This window comes from Otolemur garnettii, unplaced genomic scaffold, assembly GCF_000181295.1.
Source record: "Otolemur garnettii isolate 467f Iridium unplaced genomic scaffold, OtoGar3 scaffold00095, whole genome shotgun sequence".
Lineage (NCBI taxonomy): Eukaryota > Metazoa > Chordata > Mammalia > Primates > Galagidae > Otolemur > Otolemur garnettii.
In genome coordinates, this window is record NW_003852490.1 from 3,808,257 (window position 1) to 3,827,204 (window position 18,948).

Here is an 18,948-nt window from a genome sequence, read left to right on the forward strand (position 1 = left end):
CATGCCTGGCTAGTTTTTCTATTTTGGGTAGAAACTGTATCTAGCTCTTGCTCAGGCTGGTCTGGAACTCCTGAGCCCAAGCAATCCTCCTGCCTTGGCCTCGCAGAGTACTTGAAATAATTTAAACATAACCTAAAGTGGATCCTTAACATTCCCAGGGAAAATAAGCTACATGCTTCTGAATACCATTGTTGCATATAATTTGCCCCATTAAATAAATAGTAAAAAAAAAAACCCAAAAAACTGAAATTCTAAATTGATCCTTTCATACCCTTAATTCATCTATTAGTAAAGGATTAAAATCATTTATAAAACTACTCCCTAAAGCTGTCACTTTTCTAAATCTCTTTAATTACATCTCCAGCAAGAGCAGTTGGCTTCAGGAGGGGGTGATCATTTTTACACAGAAATACGTTTGTCACATTTCAAGTGTCGCTGCAAGGATGACTAGAAAACAATAGTGAAATTGATGGCTGAGAGTCAGCCATGCCCATTCCCTTCTCCACACCAATCTCTAAGCTCACGTAATTTACTATATGTCATTCTTTGTTAGCCAAAACCACAAATGTTGAGTCCACGAATGCCAAGGACCTCCTGTACCATACAGTGCTAAGCAAGAGAAGGGAATAAAGTTTCCAGCACTGTTTTTTAATTTTAAATTGGGATTTGGGATTTTCTTATTTTATGTTTTTATTTTTGCTTTAAGGCATGTTGTCTTCCCTTCTTGGCAATTCTGTGATCTTAATGTTAATTCTCAAACAAATGGTGTAAACTCTCCACTGGCAAATTTAGATGTGTCGAGAGAGTGGGCCATGTTCCATGTGCTGCCTTTGAAATATGAGCACAATAAGATGACTTCACTTTGCGTGAGTACACCAACCCAATTCAGGCTGAGGAATACAGCCACGACACAGACAGTCCTTTCATCCCAGCTTTCTTCGAAACTGTCATGAATTATTGCTGTTGGATGTGTTGCCAGGAGCCTGGGGCCAATTTTCACATTCAGGAGGATTTAAGGAATATCCTACACCACCCTGCAGACTCAACTAGCTAACAACCTCCCCTCTCCACCTGAGCCCTTCCCGGGCACCCAGCAGTCGCTTTCCACAGTGGTCTGCCCCTGGAAACAAAGCAGTGATTTCACTATCTGAAGGCTGATAAAGATGGACCCAAGAGGTCAGAGAAGTGACACAGAGAGGGAAGGAAGGGGAGGCAGTTAAACCACTTCAAAACTACTTTTAGAATTTCAGGCTATATAGAAAGAGGCCCTGAAACTGAGAGTGAAACCTCAAACTTTGGCATATTCATCTCTGAAGCCAAAAGTTGATGGGCAGGCTGGCTCTGAAAGCAGAGCCCCATGGCTTTATGAATAGCAAATTTAAGTACTTTCCCCAAATTTCCTGCATTAGCTTTGCTTTCAATTACTGCAGCTGCCCTGAATAGGGTCCCTCATCTTCTCTTTATTTCTTTTATCCCCCCCCCCACCTCGTTCCTAAGGTTTACAAAGAAACTGAGATTTTATTTTCAGCAAAATGTAGTCACCAAGGCTCATGTGGGGCTCTCTGTACATTAAAGGAACGAAAGTGACTTGAATCTTGTCTGTCCCTCCTTTATACAAAGCAATCACCTCCAGCTGGGCCAAGTTCGTTGAGCAAATGTTCGGTTTTCACGTGGTTTTGCTGCAGCACCATAATGAATGTATTTCTTTGATAGAAGAAAGACGCTTCATGAAATAAACTGCTTAAGGATTTGGAGCTGGAGCTGAAACATGGGCTGCTTTGTTCTTATGACAACTGCTTCACCATCTAAAATATTTCTCCATTTTGAGGGATCTGTCTTTTCTCTTCCAGCCACAACCCTCAAGCTACAATAACAGGCTCATGATTTTTTCTTTAGATGCCAAGGTTATGAATACTCTTTTATGAATATTTTCCTTTGAACTCATTTCTCTCAAGGAAAAAAAAAAATACCCCTATGTGTTGCAGGGTTGACAGTAATAGACAAAATGTACAAATTGTTCTCTTAGGGGCAGTAAAATGCTCTGAAATGCACATAGAAAAATTCCAAATGCTATATAATGTTTATGGAGTGTTGCTTTTGCAGCTATAATTTTTAAAAACTAACATTTCTGACTGGTGTGAATTATGTGGAACATATTTCTGAGATTAATATCAAAGTTAATACCTTAAAATGTCTCCTTTATGATGTCATGATGGCTTTTCCCATAATAATACAACCTCTTTAGCAAATAGAATTTTAGGATGTGCCTTTTCAAGGGAAGAAAACCTTTCTCGAATTAAGCTGCTTATGTTTTCATTTTTCCTTTGATCCCATTTCAACATATCCATCAGCCTCCTCTTAAAAATAATTTAACTAATGTCAACCCAACAGATTATATGAGATCGCCCATTGATTTCATTCTATCTCAAAAAGAGCTTATCATTTAGGTTCATAATTACATGTGCAGTACTGTCAACTAACATTTAGGCTCCTTATTAAAACTTCTTTTCATTATTTTAATATCATTTTACTCCAGTAAGAAGAAAATGTGCTTTCCATGAACTACTTTCAAATGTTTTCTCTTATCCAAAAATTAATCCAGAACACTCAGCTCCCTTTAATCCTGCTTTATGGCTTAGATTCTTTAGCCTAGAACCAGTCATGCTGATTCCTGTTACACCCATGCTAATGCAAAAAAGCCCTCATTATGCTAGAGAAGCCTAGTGTATGTGCCTCTGAAGCCTATGTTGGTAGGTGAATCACAGCAGCAGTGATTTAAGAATGCATCCCCAGATGGAAGGAATGACCTATAAAAAGTTCAAGATAAGACTATTGTTTTGAATTTGGCGTTAAGAATATTCTGCAAAGTTCTTTTATGTACAGAAGCAATTCTCTATAATGGTTCCAACCATAAGCTTTAAAGCCAGACTGCTTGAGGTCAAATACTACTGTTTACCTTTACTATGTGATCTTGGAGAACATACTTAAGTACTTTGAGCATTGTAAAATAAGGTTATTAATACCACCTACCTCATAGAATTATTGTGAGGATTAAATTGGTAAAAACATCTAAAGCATTTTTGACTCTATCTGGTATATAGTTAGCACTCAGTAAGTGTTAGCTCTTAATATTATAAACTTACAAAGGCACAATATCCTTTGTATAACTTTAGAAACATATCTATAAGATACAAAGAAATCCTAGAAAAATCTAATTCGATAAAACTTACCAACATGGAAAAAAAAAAAAAAAAAGGCTCGGCGCCTATAGCTCAACCAGCTAAGGCACCAGCCATGTACACCTAAGGTGGCAGGTTCGAATCCCCAGCCCGGACCCACCAAACAACAATGACGGCTGCAACCAAAAAATAGCCGGGCGTTGTGGCGGGCGCCTGTGGTCCCAGCTACTTGGGAGGTGGAGGCAGGAGACTCGCTTGAGCCCAGGAGTTGGAGGTTGCTGTGAGCTGTAATGCCACGGCACTCTACCCAGGGGGACAGCTTGAGGCTCTGTCTCAAAAAAAAAAAAAAACTTACCAACATGAAATTATAGAAAATGTTATATGTATAACATGTAATATATATAATTCCAGCTATATTCTTTTATGTATAGTAGAACTTCTGTAAGTTGACCACCCAAGGGACTGTAACAAACTGGTCAACATAGGGAGGCAGTCAACATAAGGAACTACTGTACAGATACGTACATGTGGTGCATGTCCCGTCTACGAAAGTTAGGTCAACGTAAGCAGGTCGTCAGTGTAGGGAGTGGTCAACTATGGAAGCTCTACTGTAATTATAAACAGTTACATAAATAAAATTATATTTACCCTTGTCTTACCTGAGAAAGCTAGTAATTTACTTTCCTGATGACTTTCATGACTTCAATGACTCAATGAACTTAAAGCTGCCACTGCTTCCCCACCCCGCTTCTCTATCTCACTCTCTACCCAGCTGTACATTAGTTCAGTAAATATTTAGTAAATATCTGCTCAGAGAAGGGAACACACAGAGAACGGTGGTCCCAACTACCTTCATCCACACGACAGGATCAATTTCCTAATTGTTTAATGGATCGAGTCTGTATTTCTAAGTATTGTTTCTTATTGCCAATCTATGAATGCCTTAAGTGATTCCAGAAAAAAATGCTATAAGTAATTAACCAAACTTGAACATCATATAATTTACCTACACAAAAATTGTTATGCTATGTAACTGTCATGCTACGACTGTGTTACCTTAATATAGATTCTAGAGACAGTCGTTTTCTGTCTTCATCTCACTGGAGATTAAAATAGCAAATACATGTCTGGTAATTACATAGTTTAACAGGGAAAAAAAGGCCAAAAAAGTAACACAGTTTGGTTATACCATACAAGAAAAATCTGTATTTAAAAAAGTGAGGAGCTAATGGTGATTCTGTTAGTATAATGGGAGTATAGTTTCTTCTTTTAATTAATTACCTAGTGGAGCTAATGGAGCTAATTAAGTAAAAGAAGCACAGAGCTAATTAATTAAAGAGCTGATGGTGATTCCATTAGTATAATGGGATTATAATTTCTATAGTTAGTATAATGGGATTACAGTTTCTTCTTTATCAATTTCTCAATGTTTTTGTTTTAGACTATATTATTTTTATAATAAAATGCTAAATTTTTAAAGCTCTATACAAATTGGACAAGGCATTAAATTAGATAATTCTTTTATATATACAGAAAAGAAATTCACAACACGGCATTTAATTCTGATTTTAATTTCCATGAAATTAACCCTACAAAGATTTCTCAAAGAAATTTGAGAATCTTCAAACTACACCTCTATTTTGCATTATAGGTAATAGAGTCTCACATGGGGAAAATCATAAAACTAAGGCTACATTTGCCACAGCCATTGAAGTACTATTTAGAAGACTATGATGTTGAATAACATCAACAAGTGAATCTGATTTCACTTCCTGGTTTTCATCTAGAGAACTTTTAAACAGATATTTATTTTCTGTTTTCATTACCTGTTCCCTTTTTACCAGTGGATAAAACTTAATAAGCAACTTGGAACACAAAATAATTATCGGTATCATTGATCTCATATTCAAAGACATCCACAGACTGAATCTATAAGATAGAAGTTTCCACACAGCATTTGTCTAGAATCAGATTATTTTAAATGATGCCTTGACTTTTGAATTTGATGCTATCAGCAAGTACCATCAACTAAGAATGTTACAGATGAAGATATTCCAACACGAAGACTTGTATGATTTTGTTTAGATTGTCAATGGCTGATTCATCCAAATTCTCTTCATTGTCATCCATGGTGTGCCAGACTTCAGGGAATGGAAATGGCATCAGATACAGAACTGGAACACCTAATAAGAAAGAACTGACTTGTAATTATGTGCATATTTCCAGGGAGCAAACTAGAAAGTGTCATTCTTGAAGCTGAGGGAGCACTGTACCATGCAAAGACAGCTGATAATTCATTATCTTCTGTGTACTTCTTTATATCTTACCCTTGTACTCCAAAATCATTTTCTTTTAACAAATATTAACTCAGTAAATAATCATAAAGCATCTACTATGTACCAGTTCTTGTTCTAGAAGTTGAGGTTTCATTAGTGAAAAGGCAAAGTCCTATCCATATCCAATGGAGAAAGAATTAAGTAAACAAATATAAAACATAATTATTAAAGGTGATAAGGTTTATTGAGAATAATAAAACAAGGTAAAGGAGTAGAGAATGAGGGGCAGGCAAGCAGTGGAACCAAGAGAGGAAGTATTTAAAATCAGGGAAGAGGCTCGGCGCCTGTGGCTCAAGTGGCTAAGGCGCCAGCCACATACACCTAGGGTGGCGGGTTCAAATCCAGCCTGGGCCTGCCAAACAACAATGATGGCTGCAACCAAAAAATAGCCAGGCATTGTGGCAGGTGACTATGGTCCTAGCTACTTGGGAGGTGGAGGCAGGAGACTCGCTTGAGCCCAGGAGTTAGAGGTTGCTGTGAGCTGTGATGCCATAGCACTCTACCCAGGAGGACAGCTTGAGGCTCTGTCTCAAAAAAATAAAAAAATAAAATCAGGGAAGAGCTTCCTTTTTTAGTTTTTCTTTCTTTTACTTTTTTTTTTCTTTTCAAAGACGAGGTCTCACTTTGTTGCCCAGATGTGAAGGCAGTAGCATGATCCAAGCTCACAGCAACCCCAAACTCCTGGGCTAATGCAACCCTCCTGTGTCAGTCTTCTGAGTAGCTGGGACTACAGGCACATGCCACTACACCTAGCTAATTTTTCTATTTTTTGTAGCAATGACATCTCACTATGTTGCTCAAACTGGTCTTGAACTCTTTCCCTCAAGAAATCCTCTTGCCTCAGCCCCCCAAAAGGGCTAGGACTATAGGCGTGAGCCATCACACCCAGTTGGAGAAGCTAACACTTAAATAGAGACACACGCCAAAGGGAAAGAAGGCCATGTGGAGATCGAGGGATGAGCATTTCCGGCATTAGCACTATCACATGCAGAGGTCGTGAGATAGTGTGCTTGGCCTGCTTAAAGAACATCAAGAAGGCCAGTGTGGATGGATCAGAACAGCAGTAAGGTAAGAGGTGATACTGAGGAGGGACAAGAGTCAAAAAATGGGACCCCTTATAGGTCATGGTAAAGATTTGGGTCTTATTCTATATGATGGCTTTAAAGCCATCACTGAAGCTTGGTGGGTTCTCACCTAATGAGCACAATGTGAGGGTGTTCGTCCTGCCCCCAGGGTGAAGGGCTCAACTACAACTTAAACTTTACCTTAGAAAGGAAACAAAGTAACCTAAACATTTGTACCCTCATATCAATCTGAAACAAAAATAAAGTAGAACAGAGAAAAAAATGAAGCCACAAAAGCATTAATACAGGAAAGTAGCTTTTGATTCACATCTTGAAAAGGTAACTTTAGCTCCTTTGCAGAGAACTGGGAAGCAACAGCAGATGCTGGAGATCAACTGGGACGTTACTGCAGGGGTCCTCGGGTTGATTTAGACACCTACCATCTCTACACCAAGGATATCAATCCCTTACTGACCAGGAAATGCCAGTGTTACATAAAGCCTATGAATACAATCTAACATTCTGAAAGGGAATGTCAGTGGGGTGTAACCTTTCACAAATATTCTAGGTGTAGGGAAAAAAATAAAGGAGCCCTCAAGGATTTGGAATGACTTTTATGAGAAAATAGAAACCATGATAAATGCCTTCATATGATCAATTAATTAAATCTGATGGTTCCTCAAACTTCTAGATCAGTGATTTTCAACCACTGTGCTATGAGAGGACCTTAGGTGTGCCATAAAAATTTTTTAAAATCATTAATTAAGTTATTTTCAAAAGACATTCAAAGCACCATTAGTATATCCTTTGTTTTACTCTTTACTTTGATCAACATGATTTAAGTGTGCTGTGGAAGTTTAACAGGTTCAAGTACGCTGTGAGATAAAAAAAAAAAAAAGTTGAAAAACATTGGTATAGGATTGTTGCAAAACAAGGGGAATAGGAATTACCATTACAGGCCAGTGCTGCATCTCAGTACTAAGATGGCACCTTCAAAATCTAAAACCAAATGTGCTTAAGATGTGGATGTGGGGTGCAGGGAAAGGGCAGAATTAAGGACAACTCCTAGGAGTGTGGCCTGAACAACTGGATAAACGTAGACCCGTTTCCTGGGAAGGGCAAGACTGGAGGAAGAGCACTCACTGTCCAGGCCATCATTCCTCCATAACAATGAACAATGGTGAGCTCTCACTTCATTTGATAACCTGAAGGAATGGCCTGGTAAAGAGATGGTAAAGTTTAAAATGTTGCATCCGAATTGTACCTGGTGTCAATAAAGATCAGGCCAGAGAGTGTCAGCCTTCTTCCCTCTCATTCAATTTGGTTTAAGTATCTGACTTCTATTAATAGTTTCCAGGCATATAATCAAAAGACATATATTAGTGAAAGCTTATTTATAGCACAACAGTCATTCTGTTTTAAAGAAAGGCATTCAAATTAATTTTATTGTCTGTTTTCAATCATTTAAAATCGTTTTAGATTGGTTCAGATCATTAATATCTAAATTTAGCACAATCTTTAAAGAATGATGGTCGTAGTGATTCAAAGTGCACCAATTATTTATTATTCATGTTTAATTTCCTTCTTAAACGTATGCAGCAATTAGAGACCTGGAGAATTTCAGTGCTGAAGTGAGGTATCTGATGGCACCAGAAAGCTAAATAAGGTTTAGAAACGAGCTGAGCCTGGAAAAAGTGATCTACTCTTGAGAGTAGATAGGTGGGCTGGGCACAGTGGCTCACACCTATAATCTTGGCACCCTGGAAGGCCAAGGCAGGAGGATTGCTTGAGCTCAGGAGTTTGAGATCAATCTGAACAAGAGTGAAACCCCTGTATCTACTAAAAATAGAAAAATTAGCTGGGTGTGGTGGTATGCACCTATAGTCCCAGCTACTCAGGAGACTAAGGCAGGATAATCTCTTGAATCCAAGAGTTTGAGGTTACAGTGAGCTATGATAATGCCACTACACTCTATGCAAGGTGACAGAGGAAGACACTCTCAAATAAAAAAGAGAGAGAGAAAGAGAAAGAGTAGATCGGTGACTTGTAGTCCTGGAATTTCAAAATGCACTTAAAATACAGTAAATGTTATGGTTTTAAAAAATGGACATGCACACACACACAATACCTCTTCTTAAAAATGGAATATGGTCATCCTGTATTGCACCTCTATAGCCGTAATTCTGGAAATATTGCCTCTGTGAAGAATGATCCTTGAGCAGACCCAATCCATGAAGTTCACGTTCTGTAGATGACAATTAGACAGTGGATGAACATCTATATTTATCTGATCAAGACACAGAATGTGTCCCTCTTTAAGGAGTTCAAAATCTTAGTATATTTGGCATTATTCTTAAAAGATTACACAACAGTGAGCACGGCTACACCTATGACAATAAACATCTGGGCTGAACCTGGGTGTGTACATTTTGGAGTAGGAGGAAAGAAAAGCCACACACGGCTCTAGAAGTAGAAACTCAGCAGAACAATGGAGAGACAGAGAACGGTAAAACCAGAGGAAAAGGGGGGTGGGAGACACAGGTGTGTGTACATGCTTCTAAGTCCAAGATGCTGCATGAAGAAAGCCTTAAGATGAGACGAGGGGGAGACAGAACAGGGGTGAAGTATATCAAGTGGTGACTCTATGGGGAAGGGATACCTAGTGACCCACATCAGTGGTTCTCAAAGTGTGATCCTGACTGACAACATCAGCATCACCTGGGACTGTGTTAGAAATGCACATTATGTGGTCCCACTTCAGACTTCTGGAGGTCAAGTTCAGCAGCCGTCTGTGTGGTAACAAGCCTTCCAGGTGATTCTGAGGCTCACTGAAGTCTGAGAACCACTGGCCTGCATAACCCATGTGTTATGCGTTACAAAATGACAAGTGACATATGAATATTATAATACAACCAAATGAAACTAGGACAGCTGTTTATTTTTTTTAATTGCTAAATTTAAAGGGTGAAACTGGATGAGCTGATAAATGAGCCTATGTTTTTTGTTTTTGTTTTTTTGAGACAGAGCCTCAAGCTGTCACCCTGGGTAGAGTGCTGTGGCAGCACAGCTCACAGCAACCTCCAACTCCTGGGCTCAAGCGATTCTCTTGCCTCCACCACCCAAGTAGCTGGGGCTACAGGCACCTGCCACAACACCCAGCTATTTTTTGGTTGTAGCCGTCATTGATTGGCAGGCCCGGGCTGGATTCGAACCCGCCAGCTCACGTGTATGTGGCTGGCGCCTTAGCCGCTTGAGCCACAGGCGCCAAGCCTAAACAAGCCTATGTAATATGACTAGGAACACTGAGAAACCCCTAACCACCACCAAAAACACTAGTCCCATCTGTTCATTGATACCTATGATTCCTTTACCATAGGATACAACTTTTTCTTATACGACTATAAATACGATTTGAAATGTAAATGCCAGTAGGCAGAGTAGCAAAATCAGTTTTTAAAATTGCATTAAAATTGCAATTAATGTAGGTTCATTCTGGTACAGGAAATAAGTGCACAAAATCCTTGAACAAAAGCTGAACCCTGTTTCTTGAGGCTACCAGCAAAGTAAGGGAAACAAGCTGCAAGGAAGAGGCCCAGGAAACTTATTAACTTTATTAACACACACAATACCATAATAGCAATTCTTTCAAACTGGAAACTTAAATTTCCCAAAGATAAGCATCTGAAGTTCAGATAGAAGCTTCTTTCATAAGATTCTAGATCTGAATGTTGTGCTTCTCTGACTGCTTAGAAATAATATAATTCTATCTTGCTGCAAGAAGTTTGTGTGGTTAATAAGGAATTTCTAGCAAGAAGTTCTTGCCTTGAAAGCAGCCCTCTGGCCTGGATTCTATAATAAAGGTCGATCTCATTTTCCTCTTTCCCTGATACCTGAAGGGTTTGTTCTGTTTTGTTTGGGATAGGGTAGAAGTATGAAAGGAGGAAGTCATTCTCTTTTTCTTTCTTTAAGCCTCAAACCTCTGTCTCTGGAGCCACAGATATCTCTGTTTCTTGGCCTGGCCTGGCTTGCCCTCACTCCCATTCATTTTCCCAGTTTTCTTTTAAACACCTCTTGAAGGATCTGACTTTCTCTTCACTCTGATTTCTTTGGAAAACTGACAAAAATTATACTAGAATTAAAAGACAATGATGTCTGGATAAGGTAGAAAGTAGAAGATGACAGAGACAGATTTGGAAAAGAAAGAAAAATTAAAGAATATCGTTTGGTATCATTATAAGCACATAACATTCATCATTAGCCAACATGCTTTGCTAAGTAAAGTTTTCCCTAGAAATGCCTTCCATATGCTTCAAACAGAACTCTAGGAAACTATTTTCAAACCATTTCTAAGGATGTGGAAACTGAAATGTAGTATTGTATGTCTCCATTTCAAAATATAGTTTCATGAAGGAAAACAAACTGGGCCTTCTAAAAGAAAATGCATAGGAACCAATACAGCAAGTAAAAAAGCCAGTATATTATATATTTAAGTCAAACATTTTAATTATGAATTTTGAATTTTAAAATGTTGTGTTTATCAATGGGAAAAAACCATCTTTGATTCTTTAAAAACAGTGGTACTTACCAATCTCTTGAAGTCTATAAAACCATCTAGCAGAATTTAGGAAATAATTGGGAAATGCTGGATTTGGAGCTCCAATTAAATCCAATAAGACAAATAAGTCCTAAGGGAGGAAAAAATATTGTTGAATCATTATCACCAGAGTGTATTTCATACTCATCAACAGGGAAAAGCAATCAGTGAGATCAACCGCCTTTCAGAACTTGAGACTCATATGGGGAGTTGCCTAAATAAACAGAAGGTTTAAAAACATTCTTTGCTAATTATTTTGGAGAACTTTTAAATCGAATGCAATATGGACAAATGGCAAAGTGTTGATTCTTTGTGTATGTAATTCCAAAAGTGTATCATTAAGCATAGTTTAGAAAGAGGATATCTGGATAAATATTTCACAGGTTTAAAAAGGCTACATTTACTTTACTTTCAGATGGGAGTCCTAGCCTATCTGAATTTCTATTTTAATTAGCCATTTTTTTCCTTAATCTGTATAATACAGCTCCCCTAAACAGAGTACTTGGATAGTAACTATGTCTTGATCAAGCAACATCTAAGAGAAATTCCTTGTATGGGATCTACGTGACATTGCATCTGTGGATCTCTGTTTTCTTATATATCACAAGCTCAAACCACTGATCTCTAAAAGGTTCCTTCTGGTTATAACCCTCTATAAATAAACCCGTGCTTCTCGACTTTTTGAGCCATAAAACAGCAGGTTTGAGGCTGCCACGAAGACTGTGCCCAGGTTAGGGACTTCCTGATTTATATAAGTGAAATAATGTAGGGGTTAGTATCTAGCATAAATCCAGACACGTATTAGATAAATATTTCAGAGTCAGCGATTCTAAAGACATAGTGTGTATAAATTCATGAATGGTAATTAAATACATTCATTTTAAGAAAATTGGGTTTATTTGAAATAGGAACCTGTACACGAGGTTGGATAAGTTACTAAGAGTTTGTTTCTGAGGAGAAAAATGGTCTTAACTATCACTGTAGATTCATATATTTGTACTGATCAATAAATGACTTTATTCTGCTCCTGAGCACCCAGATTCTCTGAACCTTTTGGCCCCTTGGGCACATGTAAATGAACAAATATCTCCTGACATTGCGAGCTGCCACAGAGCAACAGGAAGGAGAGAGGGCCAGCGTGAGGTCCATTAGGGTCATAGAAGACTCAGGACGTGGCCATCTGGCCTTACAGGGTGAAGGGAGTGACAGGCAAAAAACAGGAGAGAGTACAGGGATTGGGAATACGCAGTCAGGTCACACATGGGGAAGTCAGGGATGGAGGAGGCACTGGGAAAAATGAAGTTCCAAGGGTAGCATGAGATTCCCAGCTGGGGTTAATGAGGACTCAAGGACTGAGTAAAGATCAAATAAGGGAAGACAGTCAGAGCAGGGAGAGGATCCAAGGGTGGGTACGGAGTGTGTTTTCTTCCCGGAATACGGAAAAAAATGAGGCTGTGTGTTGCACCTGTTACTTAGTAGTGACAGCAGGGTTTAAAGCAGTATCAAAGTGTCTCCACCCACGTCAAAAATGCCACATCAAAACCAACACATCAAAATGTCATATAGACTCTGGGGACATTGTAATGCTGTGAAGCCACTGAGGAACTCCTTCACTGCCACCCTCCTCTTACAGACTTCCCAGGACCGGCGCCCCTCTGATTTTATAACCCCCTCCAAGGAGTCTGCTCTCTCTCTACTCTATTCAGCGCTGGGGGAACGCGCTCTCACTGAGCCTAACTGCATCTGATGTTTCCGTAATCTGATTGCTTACATCATTTTAATTAAGCTCAGTCCAACATGGCTTCTAACCCAGAATCATTCTTTTTAGCTCTGGGATTCCTCAAAAATTCAAAGCCTGCCAAGGAATGCTCTATTATAAACACTCTGTTTCAAAAATGCCATGGCATTTTTAGGTCTTTACTTGGCTTTAGAAACCTCTTCCCTGGAGGGCGAGGGATCACAGCCGCAGCATCATAGAAATGACCCAGACTGACCATGCCATGCAGCTGATTGGTGTTTGTCGCTCCGGGTGGATGTGGGGTGGATGCCATCTTTGCAGCTAAGTGTCGAGACCCATAAAGAGAATCTTCGGAAGACCAGTGAAGAAAAGCCTCTTCTCCATCAAAGAAAATGAGCTGGAGTGAGAGATCTGGCCTGGAGTCTGAAACATTCTGGTACAAAGAACAATAAAAAGACAACAAAGAATACCACGATGATTAAACAATAGCATGCATTCCTATTAACTGGGCAAAAAGAAAGATGTGCCACGGAGAAGACACCCCAAGCAAGTGAAACTGTGTCAAAATTTATTTCACACCACTTCCTTGCCAAAAATCATCACACCTCCCACTATCTTCACCCATATAAATAAATCACCTTCTCCCACTCCCTCTGAAAATAGAAGTCTTGTAATTTTTTTCTTACTCGTCAGAGAGCTTTGAAACTACAAAATTGCTATGGTGTGATGAACAATGTGATAAGCCACCCAGTTCCTGTGTGGGAGGGCGCGTTGCCCCAGCTGCGGAGAGCTGTTAGCCACTTTAGGGATCGTGCTGGCTGCATCTCCTGGGAGTGTACTGCACCCAATGGCTGCAGGTACTGCAGAGTCCTGGGGACTCTCCAAAGGGCCACTGTACCTCCACAGCTCCCCAGGGGTTGGCTGCACTTGTTGTTGATCATGCATTGCAGCTCAACTTCTCCCTCTGCCCAACCCCGTTTCTCTCCCCTCCCTGTCACCAATGTTGATCCAAGGCTACTCCCTAATAACTGACCTGGATGCTACGCTCCACATCTGAACGCACTTCCTTGAGAATCCACCCTGAAATGACTGTAACTCTTTCTTGCTTCCCACCTTATTTACATCTGCAATTCATACTTAAATCTCCCCCTAGGAATGCTACAGAGGCCCAAAGAATAATAACTGTAGCCTTTCCCTTGAAAGAGTCTGCACTTCAGTTGGGTTAGGGAGAAATCAAACAATACATTAGCATGGCAAAAACATGCCAAGGGTCACTAAGGTAACATAAAAGTTCTCTGGAAATTGGATGGAATAAGTTGTTCAGTCCTGGAGGTGTCAAGAAAGGCTTTAGGAAAGAGACACTGTCGGAGCAGAACCAAGAAGGGTGAGTCGGATTCTGGTTGACTTTATACTTTCCACTCACAACTTTAACATTTCATATTAGTCCTGTACTCTAACCCCACACCCCAGTCCTTCAATCCCATTGGAAACCAGAATCTTTTGAAATGTTTACTTTTCACAGTCCTTCACTCTCAATGTCCTCACTTCTCTCCACGTTTAGCTTAAATTCCAGTCAATCCTGCTAATCGCTCCTTGTATACACCCTCAACTCCCTCACCTCTCTCAGCCTTGGTCAAACTGTCCTGGCAAAAATGTAACATTAAGTCCATCTTTGTGCCTGTTTCTGTGCCTGCACTCATGCAGCTAAATCTAACTAGAGATTTAAAAAAAATTGATACATATTTTCTAGTCTTGCCTAAAACACAAGACCACAAACCTCGAATTACCCTTTCGAGTTGACTGGCAAGTATTAGGTCATTCACGCTTGCACTCTTCCTGTTCCCCTTCCTCCCCTCTCTAACACCTCACCCAGCCTCAGTCCTAGTGAATCACCTTCATTTCTTCTTGCCATGTTCATATTAGCTACCAGCCTCTCCACCTGTGCACAAAATCCTACTCCATCTGCTCTGCTCAAGGTCGTCACTAGCAAATACCATTTCCTTCTGACATCTTCAGAGTTTCTCTCTGCCAAATAATTCCCATCCACCTACAAACACAGCTCTTGCTTCTCTCACCTTAAAACGTTTGACTCTCCTACCTCCACCAACAACTGCCCTACTTTTATGGTCCCATCTATAGCCAAACTCCTTGAGGGGCTTGTTTATCCACGTTGTTTTCAATTCCTCTCCTTAAACCTGCACCAGTCAGGCTTTATCTTAGCCTTCTTCGGCTCTTATCAAGGACGCCCACAACCTCTACATTGCTAAGTCCAGTGGTCAATCTTCATCTTTCCTGCCTTATCGGCAACATTTGACATAGTGGCTCACTCCCTCCTGGCTGCAGTTTCTTCCTTTGGTTTCTAGGACTTCCTCCCTCCTTGCTCAGCATGGACTGACTTCCCTTCCTCACCCTTTCCTCCTAATGCTGGAGAGGGGCCCAGGACTTGTTCCGTGCTTCTCTTGTCTGTACACACTTGCCCCTTTGATATCTATTTTTGAGATTTTAAATTATATATATATATATATACACACACACACTATATATACATACATATATACAAATATGTATATATATCTACAAAAATTCAAAAAAAATGTATGTCCAGCCCTGACCTCGTTCCTGATCTCTAGGCCTATAGATTCAATTGCCAAATGAACATCTCCAAACAAATGTTTAATAGGTATCTCAAGCATAAAGTGTCAAAACTCAAGTCCTGATATTCTTTCTGAAATCTGCATGACTAACAGCCCCTGTCCCCCAGCTAAATGAATGGCAACACCACCCCGCAGTTACTCAAACCAAAAACTATTGGGTCTCTCTCTCCATACACACCGCCCCCCAATCCAGCTCATCCTGCCTCTGCAAACCTATTGCTCACCCTAACGCACCACATACCTTTTTTTCATTTGCTTTGTTTTCTTTGAGCCTAACTTATCTCCACAATTATGTGGCCAAACTCTCAGATACAATAACACCTTTGTCTCTCTTGAGTCTGTCTGGTTTTGTTTTTATGGACCTGCTCCTCCTGGAGCCCTCTCCTGCTGCCTCCAGCCCAGGCAGGCTCCTAGACCTGCTACCCACTGCTCTCTTAGGTCTCCCCTTACCGTCACCCTAGGGATGACCCAAACCCCGTGATTTCCTCTTCCATGATTTATTGCTTGATTTTGCTACAGCATACCTTTAAGCAACTTCTAAAAAGGAATCAGCATATGGCAGTGAAAATTGTTGAGACTTATGTCTGAAAATGTCTTCACTCTATTCTCCTATTTGATTTGACTGGGTATGAGGATTCTAAGTTGCCAATTATTTTTATTTAAAATATTTAAGGTTATTGAAGGTATAATTTCATTGTTTCTAGCTCCCAAGTTTCCTACTGAGAAGTCCAATGTCATTCTCATTCCCAATAGTTTGTTTTTGTTTGTTTGTTTATTTGTTGAGATGGGTCTTACCTCACCGCCCAGGCTAGAGTGCAGTGGCGTCACCATAGCTCCCTGCAACCTTAACTCCTGGGCTCAAGCGATTCTCCTGCCTCAGTCTAGGACTATAGATATGTGCCACGCCTGGGTAATTTTTTTCTATTTTTTGCAGAGGCAGGGCCTCCTCTTGCCTACGTGGTCTCAAACTCCTGTTCTCAAGTAGTCCTAGGCCTCTCAAAGTACAAGGATTACAGGTGTGAGCCACTGCACCAGGGGAATTCTTGGAATGAATATTTAGAAGTAACAATCATCTCTATTCTATCATTGTTTCTCTTTCAAAAAAACTTATTCTACTTTAGTATCCAACTATTTTACTGATTTTTTTAAATTATGAAAACAAGAATTTTTAATTTCCAAGGGCTTTTTCGTATTCCATGATTATTCTGTCATTGTAGCATTCTGGTTTTGTTTCATTGATACAACTTCTCTTATCTCTATGCGGATATTAAAACTTATGTCCTTTAAGTTATTTTCTGTTCCTTGTGCTTTAATATTTCCAACTTCATTTTTCAGTATGTACTATTTGTTTTGCTTTCTTCCAGTCAGTGTTTTCACTGAGGATCACCAAATGTCACCGTCTGGAATTTTTCTGTGATTCACATTCTCTGGAGAGGCATCCTCCAGTTTCCTATCTCATGGGTATATGAGGTTGGACTATTAAGTTCAAGAACTCATACTAGAAAAAGTGCTATATACTTCCTTGCTGGATATCACTACAGTCACTTTGAAGAACTCCCCTTGGTCATCCGGTGATGGCCGTGATATTCAGCAAGGAGGGGGTATGTAGTACTTTTTCTAGGATGAGTTCACAAACTTAATTGTCCGACCTTGTACAGTGGTAGTTGGCTTTCTGGTACTGGAAGTGGGATAAGGACTGGAGAGCTCACTGTTAAATGTGTAGACTTCCAGCTACTTGCCCCAGTTTTAATGGGGCATCTCTGTATTGTCCTCTGTACCTGGTATCCCCAAGTCCACTATCTCCCTGGTTCAATTTCTCTGCAAAAACATTCTCTCAGCTCCTGCAAAGGCACAGGTGGTGGACTTGCTTATCTAACTGGCGTAGGTTGGGACTCTCTCATCTATATCCAGGTATCTACCCCTTATACAGATGTATAATCACTCTCTAGTCCAGCCCCTGCCTTACCTCTACCTTCCGGAGTATATCACATCTACAATTCTTGAACCCTTCCAAGATTCTCTCAGGGGACCAGCTGGCTTTCCCATTTCCTCCCCTCTCCCAGAGAGCACGACTTGTCTCCACTCTGATATGGCATTTGTCGTTTCTCCATCCACTTTCTATCTTCATTTTGTGGTTCCATTAATACACGTTCTCTGGTATCTTCAGAAATGGAATTTCCCTGTTTCTTTTAAGGGTTATTTCATGAAAAAGAGACAATGTCTTTATCATCTGAAAACTAAGTAGTTTTCGTATGCTAATTATTTCAACGGCCTTCATATCACTCCTTTAGTATACCACAAGAAAAGAACAGTTTGCTTTGCTTTGACTCTCCCATAACCCCTGTCAGCATTAAGCAGAGGATGTTTTTGTGCAATATATACACACTCAGAGTTTAATACACATGAAGTAATTAAATAGATTTTCTCCTTGGCCAAAGGTATAGGTGCATACTTCAGCAGAAACCTTGTACACTTTCAGTTCTTTAAAGGGCCTTTATTAGTTCCAAAGTTCTAGCTCCAAGTCAAACAGCATACTCACAGAACACCAGGGCAGAATAAGACTGCCTGGGACGAGAGGCATTCTGCTCATGGCCACGGCAGGGGCAAAAGGAGGTCATTTTCACCTGCAGGATTGCTGGTTTAGGGGCTGCATTGAAATTTCAGCAGCCAGGTGACTCCAATGCTCTTTCTGTTTTCTTAGCATCAGTTTACTCAGTAGTAGTAGTAGACTGTTGTGGGTACTGATCCTGAGTCCTGTGAGGCACTACATTTATTTAATTACTTCATGATTACTAAACCTTGAGTGCATGCATATTGCACAAACACATTCTCTGCTAAATGGTGGCAGGAGTTACGGGAAATTCAAAGCAAAACCTGCTGTTTTGCTTCATTTCAGGGTTAGCAGGAAAATAACCATGGTCTTCAGTTTCTATCATAGTAACTCAGCCTAGTTACCTGAGCAGCCCGATGTGTGAAGGTCTTCATGATGATACTACAGATGCCTAGTTACCAGTGTTCACAAAGTCATTAAATTATCTGCAGTCTTTCCCCATCCAGTGCTGTATCAATTAGCCAGTGCCACTATAATATCATGTAACAAATCACCCCAAACTCAGTGGCTTAAAGCAATAATTACGTATCCTCCCAGGACACGTAACCTCTGCAGGTCAGCTGGGGAATGACTGTGCTGGGCTGGGTATGCCTGGAGCAGCTCTGCTTCCCCCTGCAGCCAGCAAGGCAGGCTCTGTGCCCTGTGTCTCTCATCTTCCTGCTAGACTGGCAGGCCAGCTAGGGCGTGTCCCTCTCCTCGTGATTGCAAAGACACCGGAGGGCAAGCCTGTGCTTGTGTCACATCTGCTAACCTCCCATCAGCCAGGGCACCA

At 40.2% G+C, this 18,948-nt stretch overlaps 1 protein-coding gene across 1 annotated transcript in view; it reads right to left on the reverse strand.

Moving 5' to 3' along the window:
* Positions 1-4,841: 4,841 nt before the first annotated feature.
* Positions 4,842-18,948, reverse strand: part of QPCT (glutaminyl-peptide cyclotransferase) — a 29,821-nt gene continuing 15,714 nt past the window's right edge. Inside the window, exons 4-7 of the mRNA XM_003795681.3 lie at positions 13,168-13,344; positions 11,165-11,264; positions 8,708-8,824; positions 4,842-5,362 (exon numbers count right to left, since the gene is read on the reverse strand). Of these exons, the coding sequence (XP_003795729.1) occupies positions 5,217-5,362; positions 8,708-8,824; positions 11,165-11,264; positions 13,168-13,344 (540 nt within the window). The 3' untranslated portion in view covers positions 4,842-5,216. The remainder of the gene's footprint in view (positions 5,363-8,707; positions 8,825-11,164; positions 11,265-13,167; positions 13,345-18,948) is intronic.